At 47.7% G+C, this 17,645-nt stretch overlaps 1 protein-coding gene across 1 annotated transcript in view; it reads left to right on the top strand.

The window, feature by feature from the left end:
* The first annotated feature begins 3,641 nt into the window (after positions 1-3,641).
* Positions 3,642-17,645, top strand: part of PON1 (paraoxonase 1) — a 29,520-nt gene continuing 15,516 nt past the window's right edge. Inside the window, exons 1-3 of the mRNA XM_020999986.2 lie at positions 3,642-3,768; positions 8,813-8,883; positions 16,356-16,411. Of these exons, the coding sequence (XP_020855645.1) occupies positions 3,692-3,768; positions 8,813-8,883; positions 16,356-16,411 (204 nt within the window). The 5' untranslated portion in view covers positions 3,642-3,691. The remainder of the gene's footprint in view (positions 3,769-8,812; positions 8,884-16,355; positions 16,412-17,645) is intronic.

Here is a 17,645-nt window from a genome sequence, read left to right as displayed (position 1 = left end):
AAGTCTTTCTACCAAGATACTGTATGAATTCCACTATAAACAGAGAGACCTAAATCAGTGAAAAAATCCTAATTTCTCATGAGTCAGTCAGTCATCAGAGCTCAGTGTGATATCTTCTGACACCTTTGGAGTAGTTTAACCACGAGGACAGTTTTCCTGCCCAAACCCAGAACTTGCACGTTTCTAGCTTCTCCTCATTCCTGCTTCTGCCCTTTGGAGTTGAATGGAACGAGTCCAATCAGTCTGACTACCTTGCTGCTCCTCCCACAATACTCGCCATCTTAGGTCTCACTCCCTTTGCACTGGCTCTCCTCTGTGCATGGCAAATACTCCCTCCTCTCTTCTCTTTCATGGAATCACCACCTTCTGCACGAAGCCTTCCTCTCCCAAAGTTCCCTGACATCCCAATTGCAGGTGTTTTATCTATACCTATGTTAGGGGAAGGGGAGCCTGATTGATCAATCATCCTGGCACACCTAAAATAGCTGCTAACAAGATACTCTAGCCCTGATAACTTTTATCAGTCAAAGGCATTTTCATGAGGTGCAGCAGGAAGTGTTGGGATTGGCTAAAGAAACTTCATTGTGTGTGCATGGCAGGGGAGGGGGTGTATAAAATAGCAAACTAGCCCAGATCCTTGAATTCGAATGCCCGGCAGCTCAGAGGTGAGGGGAGCTCGGGCCAATCTCCTGAGAGGAAAGTTCTGGTGCAGGGAGGAGGAATGGAAGCTCCTTGAGGGCAGGGACCGGTTGGTCATTGCCTCAGTGTCCCCAGTGCCCAGCACAGAACAGGCATTTAATCAATTCTTGCTCATCTCCCCCAGGAAGTCCTCCCTTCTTTAGGCTAAGCCTCCCCAGTTCCCAATCTGCCAATGACAGGGTTTTTGGCGGCCATTTGCCATCTCCTCCTCTTTCTCCTCCTCTTGGCTCCTCTGGCTTCCTTCCAAACTCAGCTCAGATCTCCCCTTTCCTGCTTGGGGAATGACTCTGCATTCTTCCCAGCTTCCTAAAAGGTGGGGCCCAGAGCCAAGTGCAATCTGCCAGGGTCAAGGACAGAGTTCAGTGGGGTGACAGTCTCCCTAGTTCCAGGAGAGACCCCTCAGAGCTGGCGGGGACTCCAGATGCTACCTCAGGTGCTCAGTCCAACCTGCACCAGAACAAGCATCAGCCCTCACAGGACCTTGGTCTGATGCGCTGCCCAGCATGCATTCAGCCCTTGGCTTGGCAACTCCCACACGGGGCTTTGACATAGAAGCCAATTTCCTTTCCTGAGTTGTGGAAGTTCAGCATTCTCTTCCTTACATTGAGCCTAAATTTGTCCCACAATTGTCTTGGACACTACCATAATCTGTCAGGAAAATGAGGTGAAGTGATTTGACGAGGGTTACTCAGCTAGTAGATGTCTGAGGCTGGATTTGAACTCAGGTCTTCCTGACTCCACCCCCACCCCCTGATTGCCTGCTAAAGTTAAGCTAAAGCTGACCTGGCTACTTCTATCTGAGGCAGTGCCGTGGATCCATCTCCCCTGAGATTCTTGCTGTTTTTCCTCTCCCTCTGCTGTCAGACCTCTCCCTTCCCTTCCAGGCAGCCAAGCCCTGTTGTCCTGACCTGAGCAGCATCTTTCCCCTCACCCCTTCCCTCTTAAGGCTGCTAACCTAGCGCGAGTCCTCCCCATCATCCCCCAGGGCAAGGTCTGCTCCAGCCTGAGGCCACCCCTCACATCCTTCCCAGACACATCACCCTTGTGCCTGAAGGGATCACTTAGATCCCGTCAGGATCAGCCATCTTCCTAGGTGCCCCATCCTTCCAGGGCCTTCTCAACCTGGCTCTGCCCCACCTTTCCATTCAAGTCTTCTCTCACTCCACTCCACAACCAGATGACTGCTTTGGAAGACTGTGCTTTCCCTTTCCTGAGGCGATCCTGATGCCTAGCATGTCCTTCCTCCCCTTCTTCACCTGGCAAATTTCTAATGCCCCTTTATGGCCCACCTCAAATCCCACCTCCTCCAGGTAGCCTTCCCTGATGCCCTCATCTCTCATTCTCCAGTTGGGAACTAGGAGGGTTGCCCCATTCCTATCCATAATAGCTCACCTCTCTCCATACTCTCCAACCTTTCCTTCAGGCTGGTCTACTTCCCTGCTGCCTTCAGGCTTGGCCAGGCCCAGGACCATCCTTAACAAACTCTCACTAGACTTGCCACCTCCTCAAGGTTAAAACTCCTACACTGTGGTCTGCTCTTCTTCCTCCTGCTCACTTTTTAACCCCTTGCAACCAAGCTCGCTGCAGGCCAACACTGCCTTCAAACTCCCCATCCCAAGGTCAGCTTGCTGGATCATCTGTCCTCATCCTTGTGGGCATCTGGGCAGCTTTGGACACTGAACGGACTTCTACCCTTCTATGCTCTTCTTCCTGAGTTTTGTGACACTGCTTTCTCCAGGTTCTCCTCTTGTTATCTGAGCAACTAGAATCCTGGACCTGGGGTCTGGAGATCTGAGTTCAAATTCCTCCTCAGACACTAGTTCGTCCTGTGATCCAGGGCACATCATGTCCCCTGTGTTCCTTAGTTTCCTCAACTGTAAAATAGGACTGGTAATAGCACTTGCTCCCAGGGTTGTGAGAATTAAAGGAGATAACAGGTGGAAAGCACTTAGCACAGTGCATGACGTATAGAAGGTGCCTAACAAACTCTTGTTCCCTGACTGTTCCTCCGTCTCCTTGCAGGACCATCATTTGTGTCTGCTCCACGAGTAGATGTCTACTGGGGCTCTGCACTCCCTCTTCACTTTCTTTCTTAGGAACCACCTCAGCTCCCATGAGTTCCGTGATCATCTCTCTGCAGACACCCCCAGCCTCTTGCTTCTCTTGGGCACCAATCTGCTGTCATTACAACACTCCACCTGTAGTGTATCTTCACCCGAATGGCCCGGAGGCAGCTCGGACATAACAGTCCAAAACAGAACGCCCCATCCTTCCTGCGTCTCCAGACCAGTCCACTTCCTGACTTTCCTTTTTCTGCCAAGGTCACCATTGTCCTCACAGTCACCAGGCCCTGGATCTGGCAGCCATCCTTGAGGCCTCCCAGTCCCTCACCACAAAGGGCCTCAGAACCCCAAAGGCTCAAGACCCCCCATATCTAGAGTCTGGCAAGTTGAGGTCACCCAGGCTCTGCTTGAAGACTAGCAGGGAGAGAGCCCTCTCCCTTTCCCTCCTCCCTCTTCATCCCTCCTTCCCTCACCTCCTCTTCTCCCTTCTCTTCCCCTCCCCACTCCACAGAAGCAGCCCTGGCCCCTTTGGAACAGCTCTCATAGAGGGAAAGGTTTTTTTTTTCCAGACGTCCAGCTTAAACTTTTTTCTGTGACTTCCATCCCCTGCTCTGGATCGTGGCCTCTCCCAAGGCACACGAGGTCCCTCCCAAGGTCAGACCTCCTCTCCTGGCAGGTGTGCCAGGCGACAGATAAGGAGAAGGGAAGGATGAGAGCAAGGGCAGAGGGCTGATGGAGACCCTGTGGCAGGGACTTTGGGGAGAGAGCACCTGGCTGGAGATCCCGAGGGGCGGGGCCGGGACACCAATCTGTGACGGGGGTGGAGAGACACCGGGAGCTCTGGACAGGTTAGGGGCGGGGAAGCCGCCTCCACCTCCTTCCACCACCCCATTCTGTCCCTCCCTTCTGACTAAGCAACGAACTCGACCATGGCGCGGGGGCTGCTGTTCCTCAGCCTGGTGTTCCTGACGCTGGCTTTGGTGGCTGAGAGACGGGCTGCGTTCCGGTGAGTAGCAGCTAAGGGCGGCTGGACGGGGTGGGCCCAGGGGCGGGGCTGCGTGATGAGTCGGGCTGCATGGATTTGTGTAAGAGGGGTATCCCCTGGCGGAAAAGCGGCAGGGGCGGGGTTCCGGGGGTCTCTGGGAGCGGAGCATCCAGAAGGCAGCAGCTCAGGACTGGTCCCACCTACAGACGTCGGGAAGGGCGAGATGAGACGTCCTGGTGAGAGTGGGGTGCAGCATTAGCCTAGGACACAGGGAGAACCCCACCCATTCACCCACCATGTGCGCATAGATCACACGTGGTGGGTCCGGGGCACAGGATACTCAGCGCCTCTCAGTACAAGGGGAAAGCTCCCTCCAGGTGTCATTCGTAGGGGCCCACTAGGGACTAGCAGCTTCCCTGTCCCCAACAGCCCAGACCCATTTTTGGAATATCTGACCTCGTGTGATTTAAGTCAAACCCACTTCCCTAGTGGGCAGATTCCCAGAGGGAAGGGAGATATCTTGAGACTGGCCTGGTACTGAGGGGCACCAACCTTAACCCTAAATTCATGCTGGGGACAATTGGGGGCCAGGTGGAAAGAGAGGAGGACTATGAGAGAGCAGGACCCACATGGTCGCTGTCACTGGCCTCAGGAAGGAAGGCTGTCAGTGGGATCCAGAGTGGCTGGCAAGGGGCAAGGGTCTCACCTGGGGGCTGAGGCCCCAGGTCACTCTCTGCCTCCATTTCTCCAAGAGCTCTGTGGCCCACTCCCCTTTCTGTGCCAACCAATGCAGCAACCCTTGGGGATGGTCCGTGTCCCATTTGTGGGGCTGTAGACAGCCAGGAGAAAGGGGGGCATACCTGGTCCTTGCAGTTGGAAAGCCCTGCCAGGACTGGAGGAAGCAGCTGGCGCCATCCTTTCTGAGGCCCCCAGACAGTTCAGTTGGGCTCTCTGGCCCCATTTCCATGCTAAAGAGCTCTTTGACCAAGTCTGGAGGCACAGGGGAAGAGGTGTGCCATCCAGATGTGTTAATACCCTCCAACAGGTTGGCCCCAGGTAGGGAAGACTAGCTCATAGGCCTTGAGAGAGTGACAGAGTCCCAACATAGTACCGGTGTCTAGAGAGAAGAAGCAGCAGGCCTCTATCCACGCACTATAGAATGTGCTGGAAGGCAGAGGCTCCAGAAATGGAGTGCTGACCCCCAACAGGCCTTGGGGAAATCCTCCCTTCGGCCCAACAAATCCTCCCTGCACAACAGCTGCCTGACTGCCAGCCCCTCTGAGGCGGTCCCAGACTGGGCATAGGGTGCCGCAGTGAACATCCCCAAGATGGCTCCTGCTCAGTGGCTCCTAAATCCATACCTTCGGCCAAGGTTGCAGAAGGGAAGAAACCACTGGCTGAAGAAAGACATGCTGGCTCCCAGATTATTGTTCAGTCCTGTCCAACTTTCTGTGACCCCATTTGGAGTTTTCTTGGCAGAGATACTGGAGTGGTTTGCAATTTCCAGTGAGGAAACTGAGGACAACAGGGTTAAGTGACTTGCCCAGGGTCACTCAGCTAGGAAGTGTCTGAGGTCAGATTTGAACTCAGGAAGATTTGACTCCAGGCCCAGCTCTCCATCTCACTGAGCTACCAGCTCCCCTCCTCCCTCCACTCTGTCCTCCTTTCTTCCTACTTGGAGCCTAGACCTCAGGGCAGCAGCCCAGGCTTCCTCCTGCACTAAGGACCATGTTCTAATTGTTCTGAGTTGTGATAATGGGAAACCTAGCCCCAGTGTGTATATGCTGAGTCACGGCCAATGACTCACAAGCGGCAGCTGGGGTTGTTCCCCACAGATTTCTGGCCTGGATTAAGGTCTCACTGCTCTAGGGTTTCACCTCTGACTGGGCCTGCAGAGATCTGGAAACTGGATCACCAAGTGCCAAGGCCAGGAAGGTCCCCGTCTTAGGACGTTCTTAGAAGCAGAGCCTCATATGGAGTTGAGAGGCTGGGGGCCCACCACAGGTCCTTTCAGCAAGGGCAGAGTCCAGAGCACTCTAGAATCCATCAGCCAGGCAGGATAGAGGAGCTGGGAAGCTTGCTGCTGTCTGGAAGCCTGGAAGGTCAAACTGGAGGCAGCCTTAGGACCTTACCTAATCCAGGCCCTGGCCTGGGGAGGGGAGGAGGTAGAATTACCCCCATTTTACAGAAGAGGAGCTAAGACCCAGAGAGGACTTGATTAAATGCATAGCTGAAGAGAAGGTCTTTTCTGAGGGTCCCTGGAAGGAAGTGGCCTTGCTCTTCTGGGGCCTGCAAAAGAAGAGGCATCCTCCAAGGGATGCTGGGAAGCCAGATGCGAGCTAGCCTGGTCTCTGAGGCTTGAGTGGGCAGAGAGGCACTGGAAATGAAGGAACTGGACCCTGGTCTGAAGCCAACAAAGCGGAAAATGCAGGCAATTAGGCACATTTATCTGCTCCATATGGCCCCAGCCTCTCTCTGGGGCTTTGAGCCCCCAGTCATAGAGGGAGGAGGACTCAAACCTGCCCCACCCAGCATTAATCCCCTACTGTGCATCAGGGGCTGGGGAACCAAGACAAAGTAAAACCCAGTGTCTGCCCATTGGAGGAGGGAGGGGGCTCCTGAATTGTGCCTAGAAAGGAGGCAGAGGGGAGCAGGGGACCCAGCCTCCCTCCTCCCACATGCCCTCATTCTGCTGCCGCCTCCCCATCAGTGAGGGCAGGGGAACCCCAGGCTCCAGCTCAGGCTTTGACACAATCTCTGAGCTAGGGACGGAGATCTGCACACTCCTGATTTCGTGTGGTTTTTGTGAAAAAATGACTTTTTAAACTTTTTCTGTCATCGAAATATCTTAGTATACTCCAACTTCTGCCATCTCAAGACTCCAGCTCTGTATTGGAACCCTTGCTCTCCCTCTCCTCCCAGTCCCCCCTCCCCATCGCTGTCTCTCTCTATCTCTGTCCCTGTCTGTCTTTATCTCTGTCTCTCTCTGTCTCTCTGTTTCTGTCTCTGTCTCTCCTCCCTCTGCTTCTGTCTCTCTCCTCTCTCTGTCTCTCTGTCTCTGTCCCCGTGTTTATCTGTCTCTGTCTCTCTCTCTCTCTCTCTCTCCTCCTTCTGCCTCTATCTGTCTCTCTCCATCTCTCTATCTGTCTGACGCTCTCTGTCCTTCCCCCAGACCCCCCTCCCCATTTTGGCTGAAATCACCTCCTACTTGTCCTGTCTGACCCCAGTCTCCTCTCTCCAAATCCATTTGACCCACAAACCTTCAGGGCTCCCTCTTGCCTCTGGAATAAACTACCAGCTCCCTGGGCTGACATTTGCCTTCCTGGCCTCCTTTCTCATGTGTCCTTTCATAAATGCTCTCATCCAGGCAAATGGAAATGCCCCCTCCTCTGATTCCATGATCTCATCTTGCCCAATTCTGCACCCAGGCGTTTGCACGCCTTGTGTCTAGGATGGATCCCCCAGCTCTGGGCCTCGCAAACCCTCCCTGGCTTCTGAGGCTCAACTCTGAGGTTACCTACTCTCTGAAGCCTTCCCTGATTTCTAAATCTGGAAATGACCCCTAATTTCTCATAGCTCGTATCCCTCAGGCCTTTCCTGGGCACTTACATTCTAACCCTATCCTAGCTGCCCAGCCCACATACACTGGTCCCTGTCAGACTGGAAGTTCCTGGAATGGAGGGCACGGGCCCCCTTTTCTTTTGCGTCTTTACACACCCATCACAGAGCACATCACTTCACACATGGCAGATAGCCAATGTTTGGTTGAACTGGCCAGGCTGTGTTCCTAAGACAATGACAGAGCTAGTGAGGGGCCCTGAAAGACAAGTCTGAGGGGAGCAGGACGGTGCCACCCTGGCTCTTGCTCACCATTGGAATTGCGCTATCTTGACAAACACACTTGAATGCTCACAAACCCTACCTTTCACTGCCTGCTGCCTCACAAACCCATCCCTCTCTCTAAGCTGCCTGACACTGTTGTAGGGTTGGTCTTAAGAACTCTCTCCCTGGCCTATTATCCCTTCCCCAGTGGACATCCCTCTGCTAGCACCATCTTCCTTCCAGTGACACAGCTGCCATTTATGACCAGTGTGGCCAAGACCCTTTTCCTTTTGAAGCCTGTGTTTCCTCCCCTGTAAAATGAGTAGGTTGGAACAGACGACCTGTCTGGCCCCTCCAGGTCTGACTCTTTGGGATCTCAGTACTCTTCTCTCCCAACTGAACTGTCCAAACCCAGTAGAGCCTCACTGACTGCCCAGCTCACTCAGAACTAAGATGGTTGGTCCTAGGGACTTCTCCAAGGATTCTTCCCACCAAGAGCCTCTCTCCCTCCTCCACACCTCCATCCCATCCTTATTGCCCAAGGGCATCGGCCTCCTTCCACCCTCAGGTCTTTGCTGCTGACCCTCCTGCCTTTGGAGGATGTGGTCAGGGTCCCTCTTGTGGGGACCTTTCCTTTAGTGCTTCTTTCTTGGGTCCCTGCAGTGCTTAGAGCAGACATCACACAGTCCTATCCCCAGCACTTCGGTACTGTCCCTTGTACATCTAGGCACCTGGTAAAACTTCATGGTACCTCCTGGCCTAGCCCTTCACCCAGAGGAAGCACACCACCTCAACCCTCCCTCCAAGGCAGTCCCCTCTCTAAATTAGTTCTCCAATGTCCATCCACAAAGAACAGAACACTACTTGCCCATCTCTTTTGCCTCACCCACTGCCCTGGCCTGGGGACCCCCCTGGGCTAACTGATTCGGAGCTGCCCCCTCTCTACTCAGGGGCCCTTCAGCCCCCTGCCCCAGGGTGTGGACACAAAGACCTCTCCTTGGCTAGGATGGCCTCTTTGACCTCCTTGTCTGCCCTGAGGTTCACAAGGCCCATGTTTAGAGGGGGCTTTGCTCTTTGTCCTGAGGCAGGATTTCTCTCTGCCTTGGCCAAAGGTCCAGGTGCTGACTCAATGGGGCTGGGCTTGGCGGTGGTGGTTAAAGCAGGGCAATGAATGACATGATTTCACATGTTGAGGTCAACTCTGTGTGGTTTTCTGTTTGTTTTCTCTCTGGTCCCTGCTCAGAAAGCGGCTCAATGCCTCCCGAGAAGTGAAGCCCGTGGACCTTCCTCACTGCCGCCTCATCAAAGGCATTGGTATGTTCTGGGATGGCTCTCAAGCCTCAGGGTTGGTGGGATTATTCTGCAATGCACTTGTGAATTTGGCTTGTAGGGAACCAGTCCCAGAGCCTTTGAGGCTGAGAATGTGGCCCATATTGATATTTAACAATGAGTGCCAAACTACTTCACAATCAAACTCTGGGACTGTTTACATGACCTTGAACACTTGGGTGATTTAGTGGGTTCAAAAGTCATAAGAAGCTCCTGTTTACGGCATGCAGTGGCCTCTGGGTTCCATGTAGAGCAGAGATGGGAGGTGAGGACAGGAAGGGGGAGTGGAGTTGGAGGGCCACTTGGAAATAAAGGTCCTGAACACGTGCACACACACGCACACACACACATATACAACCCATGCATATGCACACACACATGGACACGCACAGAGCATGCAAACTTATACCACACAGTCAGTGCACACATGTGCATATACCCATACGTACGTGTATGTATGCCCACAATGAGCACACCATGCACACTGTCGAACCCCAATTTGAGTACAGAGTTTGTTCTAAGAAAGAGACAAATGAAATTAGGGGGTGCATGTTCACATTTTAATTTCTCTCACAAGCTGGCAACATGCATTGCATGGGAGTTGAGTCCAAAACTGGGCCCCCCCTAAGGAGGCCGGTTCAGAACTGGCTCGATTTGGGATTTGGGGGTACAGGGTTATATACCTTTTCAACAGGGGCTGATACGACCCACCATCATTCTACCTCGTGGACAGAGGAAATATCTGTTCTATCAGACCTTCCACCATACCAGACCACTCCTAGGCTTGGGCTATCTGGGCAGACTCCACTCAAGCCTGGGCAGATTAAATCAATTCAGGCCTGGTTTGGAGTTTGACCAGGGTTAAGACTCATATCCTTGTGAAAACTTTGGAGCAGGGGGCTGGCTGCAGTGATGGTGGGGGAGCTCTGAGAATCATTTTTCACAATTTCCCACCTGATTCTAATGAGAGGCATAGACTTCCCAATGAAGCACTAACTGATGTGGTCAACATTTCATCCAGGGTTTTGGGACTTAAAACAGGTACCAAAATGGGAAGAGGAGGGAAGGGAAGAAATTGATTGAACCATTGACAAAACCAAGGATTAAAAGATGCAAAGAGAAAGGGTAAACAATGAATAAAATTGTCCATTTAAGGCTCAGAAGTCTCATCTCATACAGCTGTCTAGTGTTCAGGACATCATCTCATGAAGTTTTCTGGTCAGAGTCTTGTTTGGCAGTCTCCAGCAGACTCTCTTCTTAAGACTCCTTGCAGAGAGAGACCCTCTTTCTTTGCTAAAATCTCCTACAAAATTGATCTGAACACAATTTTAAATTACCTTGCCAGGTCAAATAATAAAAGTTAACTTGACCCTTATGTCTCTATTATTACAAAATAAAAATTGGAACCTTGGCCAATTGTCATATTTAAGAAACTCAAGTTAAAAAGAAACAGAAAACATTAGAACCCAGTTTTTATAACTTGCATTAATTCATTATTCATTCCCCCATCTGCAGGATGAGATTCCACTAAGGAATCAATAACAGAAAACTTTTTATAAAAAGATGGACTTGAATACATATGTAAAACATTGAGTGATCAATTTTAAAACAGTATATATCAACTAATAAAACAATTCCAACTTCTAGTCGTGTTCAAATAAATAACCCCTAATTAAAGTAGATGCTTCCTTTAAGGCATTTACAAGACAGAACAGACCACAAGCCATGCTTCTTTTAGCATTAACTAATTGTAACAAAACTGAGACAGGTATGATATTAACTAAGTAACAGAATAAAATATCCTGCTTTCACAAGTCCTTCACCTAATTATCCCCATATCCTTATGAGGAATTAAAAGATCCTAACTTATACAGGAATATATACTGGTAACAGATGTCAAAGCTGAATACTTAGTTAGTTGTTTGGGCTAAAATTCCAGGCCAAATAGACTTGCATCTTACTATAATAACCTCAGATGTTCCAACATCAATCTACCATTTTGTAGATTTAATATTGTTTTTACAAAACTTTTTGATTATAGAAGTTTGCCATAAAGAACAGGGACATAACTATGGTAAAGGAACATTGTTCCTAACTTCATGTCAGTTCCAGGCAAAAGTGATGCAGAGGGCCGACTGCATTGAGCCAGGCTTAAAGTCTGCCAGGTGGGGTATTCATATTGGGGAAATTGAGTCAGGAGAATCCTACTTCAGCTCATGCAGAATAGTCATTCTCCCAACTTTTCCCATGAGAATGCCCTCTGCAGTTCACAGATCTCACAGGGTTGCTGGCATCACAGATCAGTGGCTCAACAGCATTCCTTGATAATCATCCCTGGAGTCAGCCTCAGAACAACAGTCAGCTAACAGTCCCATAAGGTCTTGAATAGTAAGTTCCAATAATCAGAGTTTCAGACACATGACTATAATCTCACATTGGTTGGGAACATCTTTAAGGTGAGCCTTAAGTAGTTTGCATACATTCCTACACATGTACTAATTCCTGATTAAATAACAAAAGGATTAAAATCAAATTTCCCATTAAGATCATAAATTACTACTCTAATAGATTTGCATCTCTGTTTCTCAAGCTTATTTGTCCTTCTCTAACCATATTTAATCTGAAAGAATGAGACATTTCAGGAACTGAATCTTATACATATGATAAGTTCAAACACTAATTTTAACTCTTGTTTAGGCTATGGAATGAATTCAGATCTAAACAGCAAGGTCTTTCTCATTTACAGCTCATTCTTTAGCATTAATCACTAGCCTTAGATCTCTGATGCTGCTCCCATTCAGCAGCTGACCCTGACTCTCTTTCCCTGAAAGTACCCATTTAAAGGCCAATCCAAGAATACAACAAACCTAGTAATGAAACTAAAACTTCATAGTAGGTTTGGACATAGTTGTCATCAACATCAAATTCTTACTGCAACAAATTAGCTTGCAAATAGAAATTTAGCAGGCCTTCTAAAAATCAGACAAAGATTTTGCAAAACATTTGTTCATAAACATATTTTTCCCTTCTGTAAAAACAGCTTACAATTTATCCAAACTAAATTAATTACAAAGAGATTTTACAAGGTCCTTTCTTCGCATAATTACCAAGTTTCATTTTACAAAAATACTTTTGTAAATGCTTGATTTAAACAATAACTCCAAATAGCTTAGTTAACAATCTCAATTTTCTTAAGTGAGAGCCAAATAATTTTAGCTGAAACTTTCTTTTAAATATAGACATAACTTGGAAGTTTATGATTTCTTAAATTACAGTACATCAAAACATTACAATGTATGGTCAGATAGTATGACCTAACAGCTTCCTGAACCATTAATTTTTTTTTTCTGACAGTGCAATCCTTAATTTAACAAAATCTAGATCATAAGAGAAATTGCTTTTCTAACAACATAGGTGAAACAATTGTTTACCAAATTACACAATATAAGGAAATTTTGGAATATAACAATACCATAACAATTATCATGTATTACACTTGAAACAAAATCAATTAATTACCAATTAAGTGACCTTAATTTAAACAATTAAATTTAAATGTTAACATTCAGATAATATTTGTCCTACACCAAGCAGTGTGTCAAACACTTTACAATCTTGTGATCCTCACAACATCCCTGGAAAGTGAGTTCCACTATTATACCTGTATAGAACAGTAAACTGAGGTAAATAGAACTTTCTTGGGGCCATACAGTTAATAAATTTCTTTCTTTCTTTTCTTTTTTTTTGGCAAGGCAATTGGGGTTAAGCGACTCGCCCAGATTCACACAGCTAGTAAATGTTACCTGTCTGAGGCTGGATTTGAACTCAGGTCCTCCTGACTCCAGAGCTGGTGCTCTGTCCACTGTGCCACCTAGCTGCCGCTTAGTAAATTCCTTAATGCCGAATAACAATATCTTTTTGTGCTTAATCCTGATAGGAAGAGCACTCTCAGATGCTGTTCTTTTGACTTAAGTCAAATCAAATCTGGATTTATAATTGCTAATGATAAACATTTATTTTTTTTAGAGTCCAATTCTCTTGGCCTTTTGAAAGGAAATATTATCCACAAATTCATATATTCCCTTAAAAAGACAACATGGTGACAATTCCCAGCTCTGAATACTTTTTTTCTCTACTTCCTTAAAAAAGTTTGAAATCACCTGTTATCATCAGATTAGCTAAAGAGTTTGGCCCAGGCAGAGACCTAATAAATTTGAATTAATGTTGACAGGGTGTGGTCAGTTTCCCCCAGGCACCAACCTCCAAGCCTTCCACAGTTTAATAATTAATTGAACAATACAAGGAAACATTTTAAGATTTTGTATAATGATCTCAAATCACAATAACCAATATTTTGTAATGTTAGATTTAATAAGGCCTTCCTGCAGATTTATTCTGAAAGGCAGGTGGACGTAATTCCTTCTACTTTCTATAACTTTATTGGTTTTCAAATCAAGCTACAAAAATTTCGTTTTCGGCCTTTCTACTTAAAACAAAATCAAACTTCCTCACATCCTCTCAACATGCTTAAACCATCTGAAGCTGGCACAAAGGCACCTAGAACAGCTATTCAAGGATGGGAGGGGAGGTCTTAGAGCACATGGGCTTGCTGCTGATTACCCCAATCCCATCTATTCCCAAACCATTTTGTCTGCCCTTCATATTTTCATTTAAACCTTTATTTCTCTTTCTTAATCCTTCAAACCCATTTCTACCTCCACTTTCCTTTACATTCCAAATTTAAAAATCATACTCACCCCATTTTGTCCTGCTTTTCTTCACCTTTTAGAATCTGGAAGGAGTTAACACCTAGCAATTAACAAATCCAGAGAGCTGCATTTCTCCCACACCCTTCACAAACAGCTTTTATAATGTTAATATGCATTTTAAACAATCACTGAAATCCTAAAGTGATCTCTTAAAAGACAGGAAAACCCTTGTTTTCACAGTTTTAAACACATTGCCCTGATATCAGATACACTGGTGGGAGGGGTGCAAAGACAGTTCTCTAGATTTAATGTAAACATGATCTACAAACTTTAGCTTTAGGATCTAATTAAACCTAAATTCAAACTCTCAGCTTTTCTCTCTCTCAGCCCTTGCCTGATTTAGATTCTTAAAAGCTGCTTGCTGCTCTAATTTTACCTTCCACTAACTTCTGGGAGGACCTAACCCTGCTTTCCATTACTTATTATCTAACTTTAGTCTGGTGTCCCAACTTGGCCAGTGTTGGGATCCCCCCCCCAAAAAAAGTCTTAATCTCCTACTGAAAACCTAAGAGTGTTCTCTCTAATTACACACCTTGGAAGTTCCTTAGAAGTTTTTCTGGCTACATTTTAAATCTTATAGTGTGAACATGAAACATTTTACAGAAACACAGACACACAGAGACATGGACAGAATGATGAGACAGAGTGTGCATGAATCTGATTTTAATGTAATTAGAATTAAAATTAGACTGGTCAACATTCAGAGTTTTCTTTTAGTTTCACATCCTTCTAAAAACAACCAGTTCAGATTACAATACAATTTATCACATGCCAATTTACTCTGACTAACCTATAGCCAAATTACAGAGGATATCCTTTCAAAGGAGCCTGTCTTGGGAGGCCCCTGCCTCCAGAGACCTTGGAGAGAAAAAAAAAAAACCAGACTGCAACCTGATATGGGGAATCCAATAGATAAGGAGCAGGGATTTTGGAAATAAGACTCACCCACCCATCAGGGCTGGGACTTCAGGAGAAGGTCCTGTGGGTGCCCAGTACTAGCACTGTCAGGGGGAAGAGTCCCCCAGAAATCCTAGTCCAAATCCAAGTCATGGCACCTTTAATGTCAAATCCCAATTTGAGAACAGAGTTTGTTCTTAGAAAGAGACAAATGAAATTAAGGTGTGCATGTCCATGTTTTAATTTCTCTCACAAGCTGGCAACATGCATTGCATGGGAGTTGAGTCCAAAACTGGGCCCCCCCTAAGGAGGCCAGTTCAGAACTGGCTCGATTTGGGATTTGGGGGTACAGGGTTATATACCTTTTCAACAGGGGCTGATACGACCCACAGTAATTCTACCTCCTTGGCAGAGGAAATACCTGTTCTACCAGACCTTCCACCATACCAGACCTAGGCTTGGGCTATCTGGGCAGACTCCACTCAAGCCTGGGCAGATTAAATCAGTTCAGGCCTGCTTTGGAGTTTGACCAGGGTTAAAACTCATATCCTTGTGAAGAACTTTGGAGCAGGCAGCTGGCTGGTGTGTGGGGGCAGGGGGAACTTTGAGAACCATTGTTCATAACATGCATGAATGAGTGCAGCATACAATGCAGCACACATGTACATAAATAAACATGTGCACATGTATTCTCTCTGTCTCTGTCTCTGCCTGTCTCTCCTCTTTCTCTGTCTCTCTATGTCTCTGTCTGTCTGTCTGTCTGTCTGTCTCTCTCCCCCTGTGCCTACTTGTCTGAAATGCAGCTGAGAACTTTAAAGTGAGTGCAAGGGGTCTCTAAGCATTGGAAACAGCTGCTGTAGAGTGCTAGCGCCCAAGGACACTCAGGCACCTTGTCTAGGTCAGGGAAACTCTCTTAGCCTCCCTCCCTCCCTCATAGCCCACTGACTCATTTAACCTTCTGGAATTAGGACCTGAGGAAAGGAGGCCTCTCTTCACCAGGTCACACTTAGCTGTTATTCAAGGGCATCAGGGAACATATGGGCTTTAATCTATTTGTTTCGAAGCAAAACAGCATCTTCTGAAAGCTACCAAAGGGGTCTACCTTCAATGAAATAGTGGGGCAAAGATAAGGACAGGCAGAGTAGATGAGGACAAAGTGGGTGAGGACAGGGAGAATGAGGAGGCTGGACCTCCATGGAGGTCTGCATGCCAGGGAACAGACCCTACAGAATACAAGGCTAAAGAGAGTGCTTGGCCCACAGCCTCCTAACAATGAGTGTGAGTGTGTGTGTGTGTGTGTGTGTGTGTGTGTGTGTGTGTGTGTGTGTACATGTCTAGTCAATGATACTAACCACATTTCAGTCACTAGATTTAAAACAGAATTTCAATTGTAAATTGTAAAAATGGCCTTCAATTTTCATGTGGTCATGCAATTAGATCTGGAGTTCACAGAATCTCAAGTTTAAGATTAAGCTAAGGAAGAAGTGAGAATATCAGCACCTCAGAATGCCACCAAAGCAGTTATTGAGGGGAATGTGAAAAATCCACTCCCGACTAAAGTATCTTTGTCAAACCATGACCTTGTTAGGGACAATGGAGCCAGAGTGGAGCCGCCTGCCACTTGCTGGCTCTGTGACTCTGAGGGCTCATTTAACTTCTCAGACCTTCTGGAAAGTGGGGTCAGTCATAGACATGGGAGCTGGCCCTGCTCAGATCCTCTGGGGTTGTCCAGGCTCTTGACACCCACCTCACATTCCAACCACATCCCACCTCTACTCTCTTCTCTTGCAGAAACTGGTTCTGAAGACCTGGAGATACTCCCCCATGGCCTGGCTTTCCTGAGCTGTGTGAGTATTGTCTATCCTCCTCAAGTGCCACCTGGCAGGGAACCCCAGGGGGTCAGCTGAGCTCTGATATGGGCTGCTTTTGCTCTGGACACACGCGCACACATGCACGCACATACACACACAGAGAAGCAATCATAAGTGCTGGTGACTATGTAGCACAGGGTTGAGCTCCAGGAGTAGAGGAACTCAGGAAAGACCCCCACGATGAAACTCCATCCTGTCCCACTCTTATCCTTAGTTTAGGGGCTTTGCCAAAAATGGTATGTGTTAGACATGTTGTCTGGGGGGGGTAAAGGTTCAGATGAAAATTTCTGTCTCCCTGTCTCTTTCTGTCTCTCTTTTTCTGTCTCTTTCTGTCTCTCATTCTCTCTGTCTGCCTCTGTCTCTGTCTCTCCCTCTTTTCTTTGTCTTATATGATGAGGTGGCCTTTTTCCTTGCAAACTCCAATCCCTCAACACGCACAAAAGATTCCATTCAATTCCATCTTCTCCAGAATATTCATCTCTCTATTACTCCAACTCTCTCACTTATGTTCAGTCTCTCCCTGAGTTCTCCCTCTCCCACTCCTGCTCTCACTTCCTCTCCCCCTCCCCCCATTTACATGTTTCTCCTGCATTAACCTGCTTGGGCTGATTAAAGGCACCCAAGCTGGGAGATCACACCAGATCGGAACTGCCCATAACTGGACCCATCACTCAGTCAACTTCCTCATTTGCCAGCCTCACGCTAGGTCCTGAAAGGGTCCATTTTTTTCTGTTCCACACACAGACATCCCTCCCCCACCCCCAGTCTCTATCACTCCTAAACAACAGCCAAAGCCCTGCTGGGTACACTGAGTTTTCATACCCACGGGAAACCCACTAGTAAAACTAATGGACCAAAGAAGAAAAGGGAAGGGGAACAGGAGGTGCCCACCAACCAGCCCACTAGAGATCAGCACTAAGGCGGCCTTCACACCTGGGTACAAGGGGCTGTCTCACCAAGCTAGGCTCATTCAGCATCATGGTGCCTCTTTCTCCTCCCTCACCAGCACCACTGGAGCAGCAGCATTCACCACAGTAATCTCTCTGAAAGGAAGAGCTGGGGACCATCATTTCTCCCAAGGTCCCCAAAGGGGGTGGCATATACCCTACTTCATGCCACTTCCTCCCCTTCCTCTTCCATCCCTGGCCTCTGTCTGTGAACAGTCCCAGACACACAGCCCTCCCTGAGTCTGTCCCCAAACACCCCTTGC

Source organism: Phascolarctos cinereus, unplaced genomic scaffold, assembly GCF_003287225.1.
Source record: "Phascolarctos cinereus isolate Bilbo 61053 unplaced genomic scaffold, phaCin_HiC Scaffold_1;HRSCAF=81, whole genome shotgun sequence".
Lineage (NCBI taxonomy): Eukaryota > Metazoa > Chordata > Mammalia > Diprotodontia > Phascolarctidae > Phascolarctos > Phascolarctos cinereus.
The sequence above is the reverse complement of the archived record's forward strand: the minus strand, read 5'-3'. Positions and strand labels throughout refer to the sequence as shown.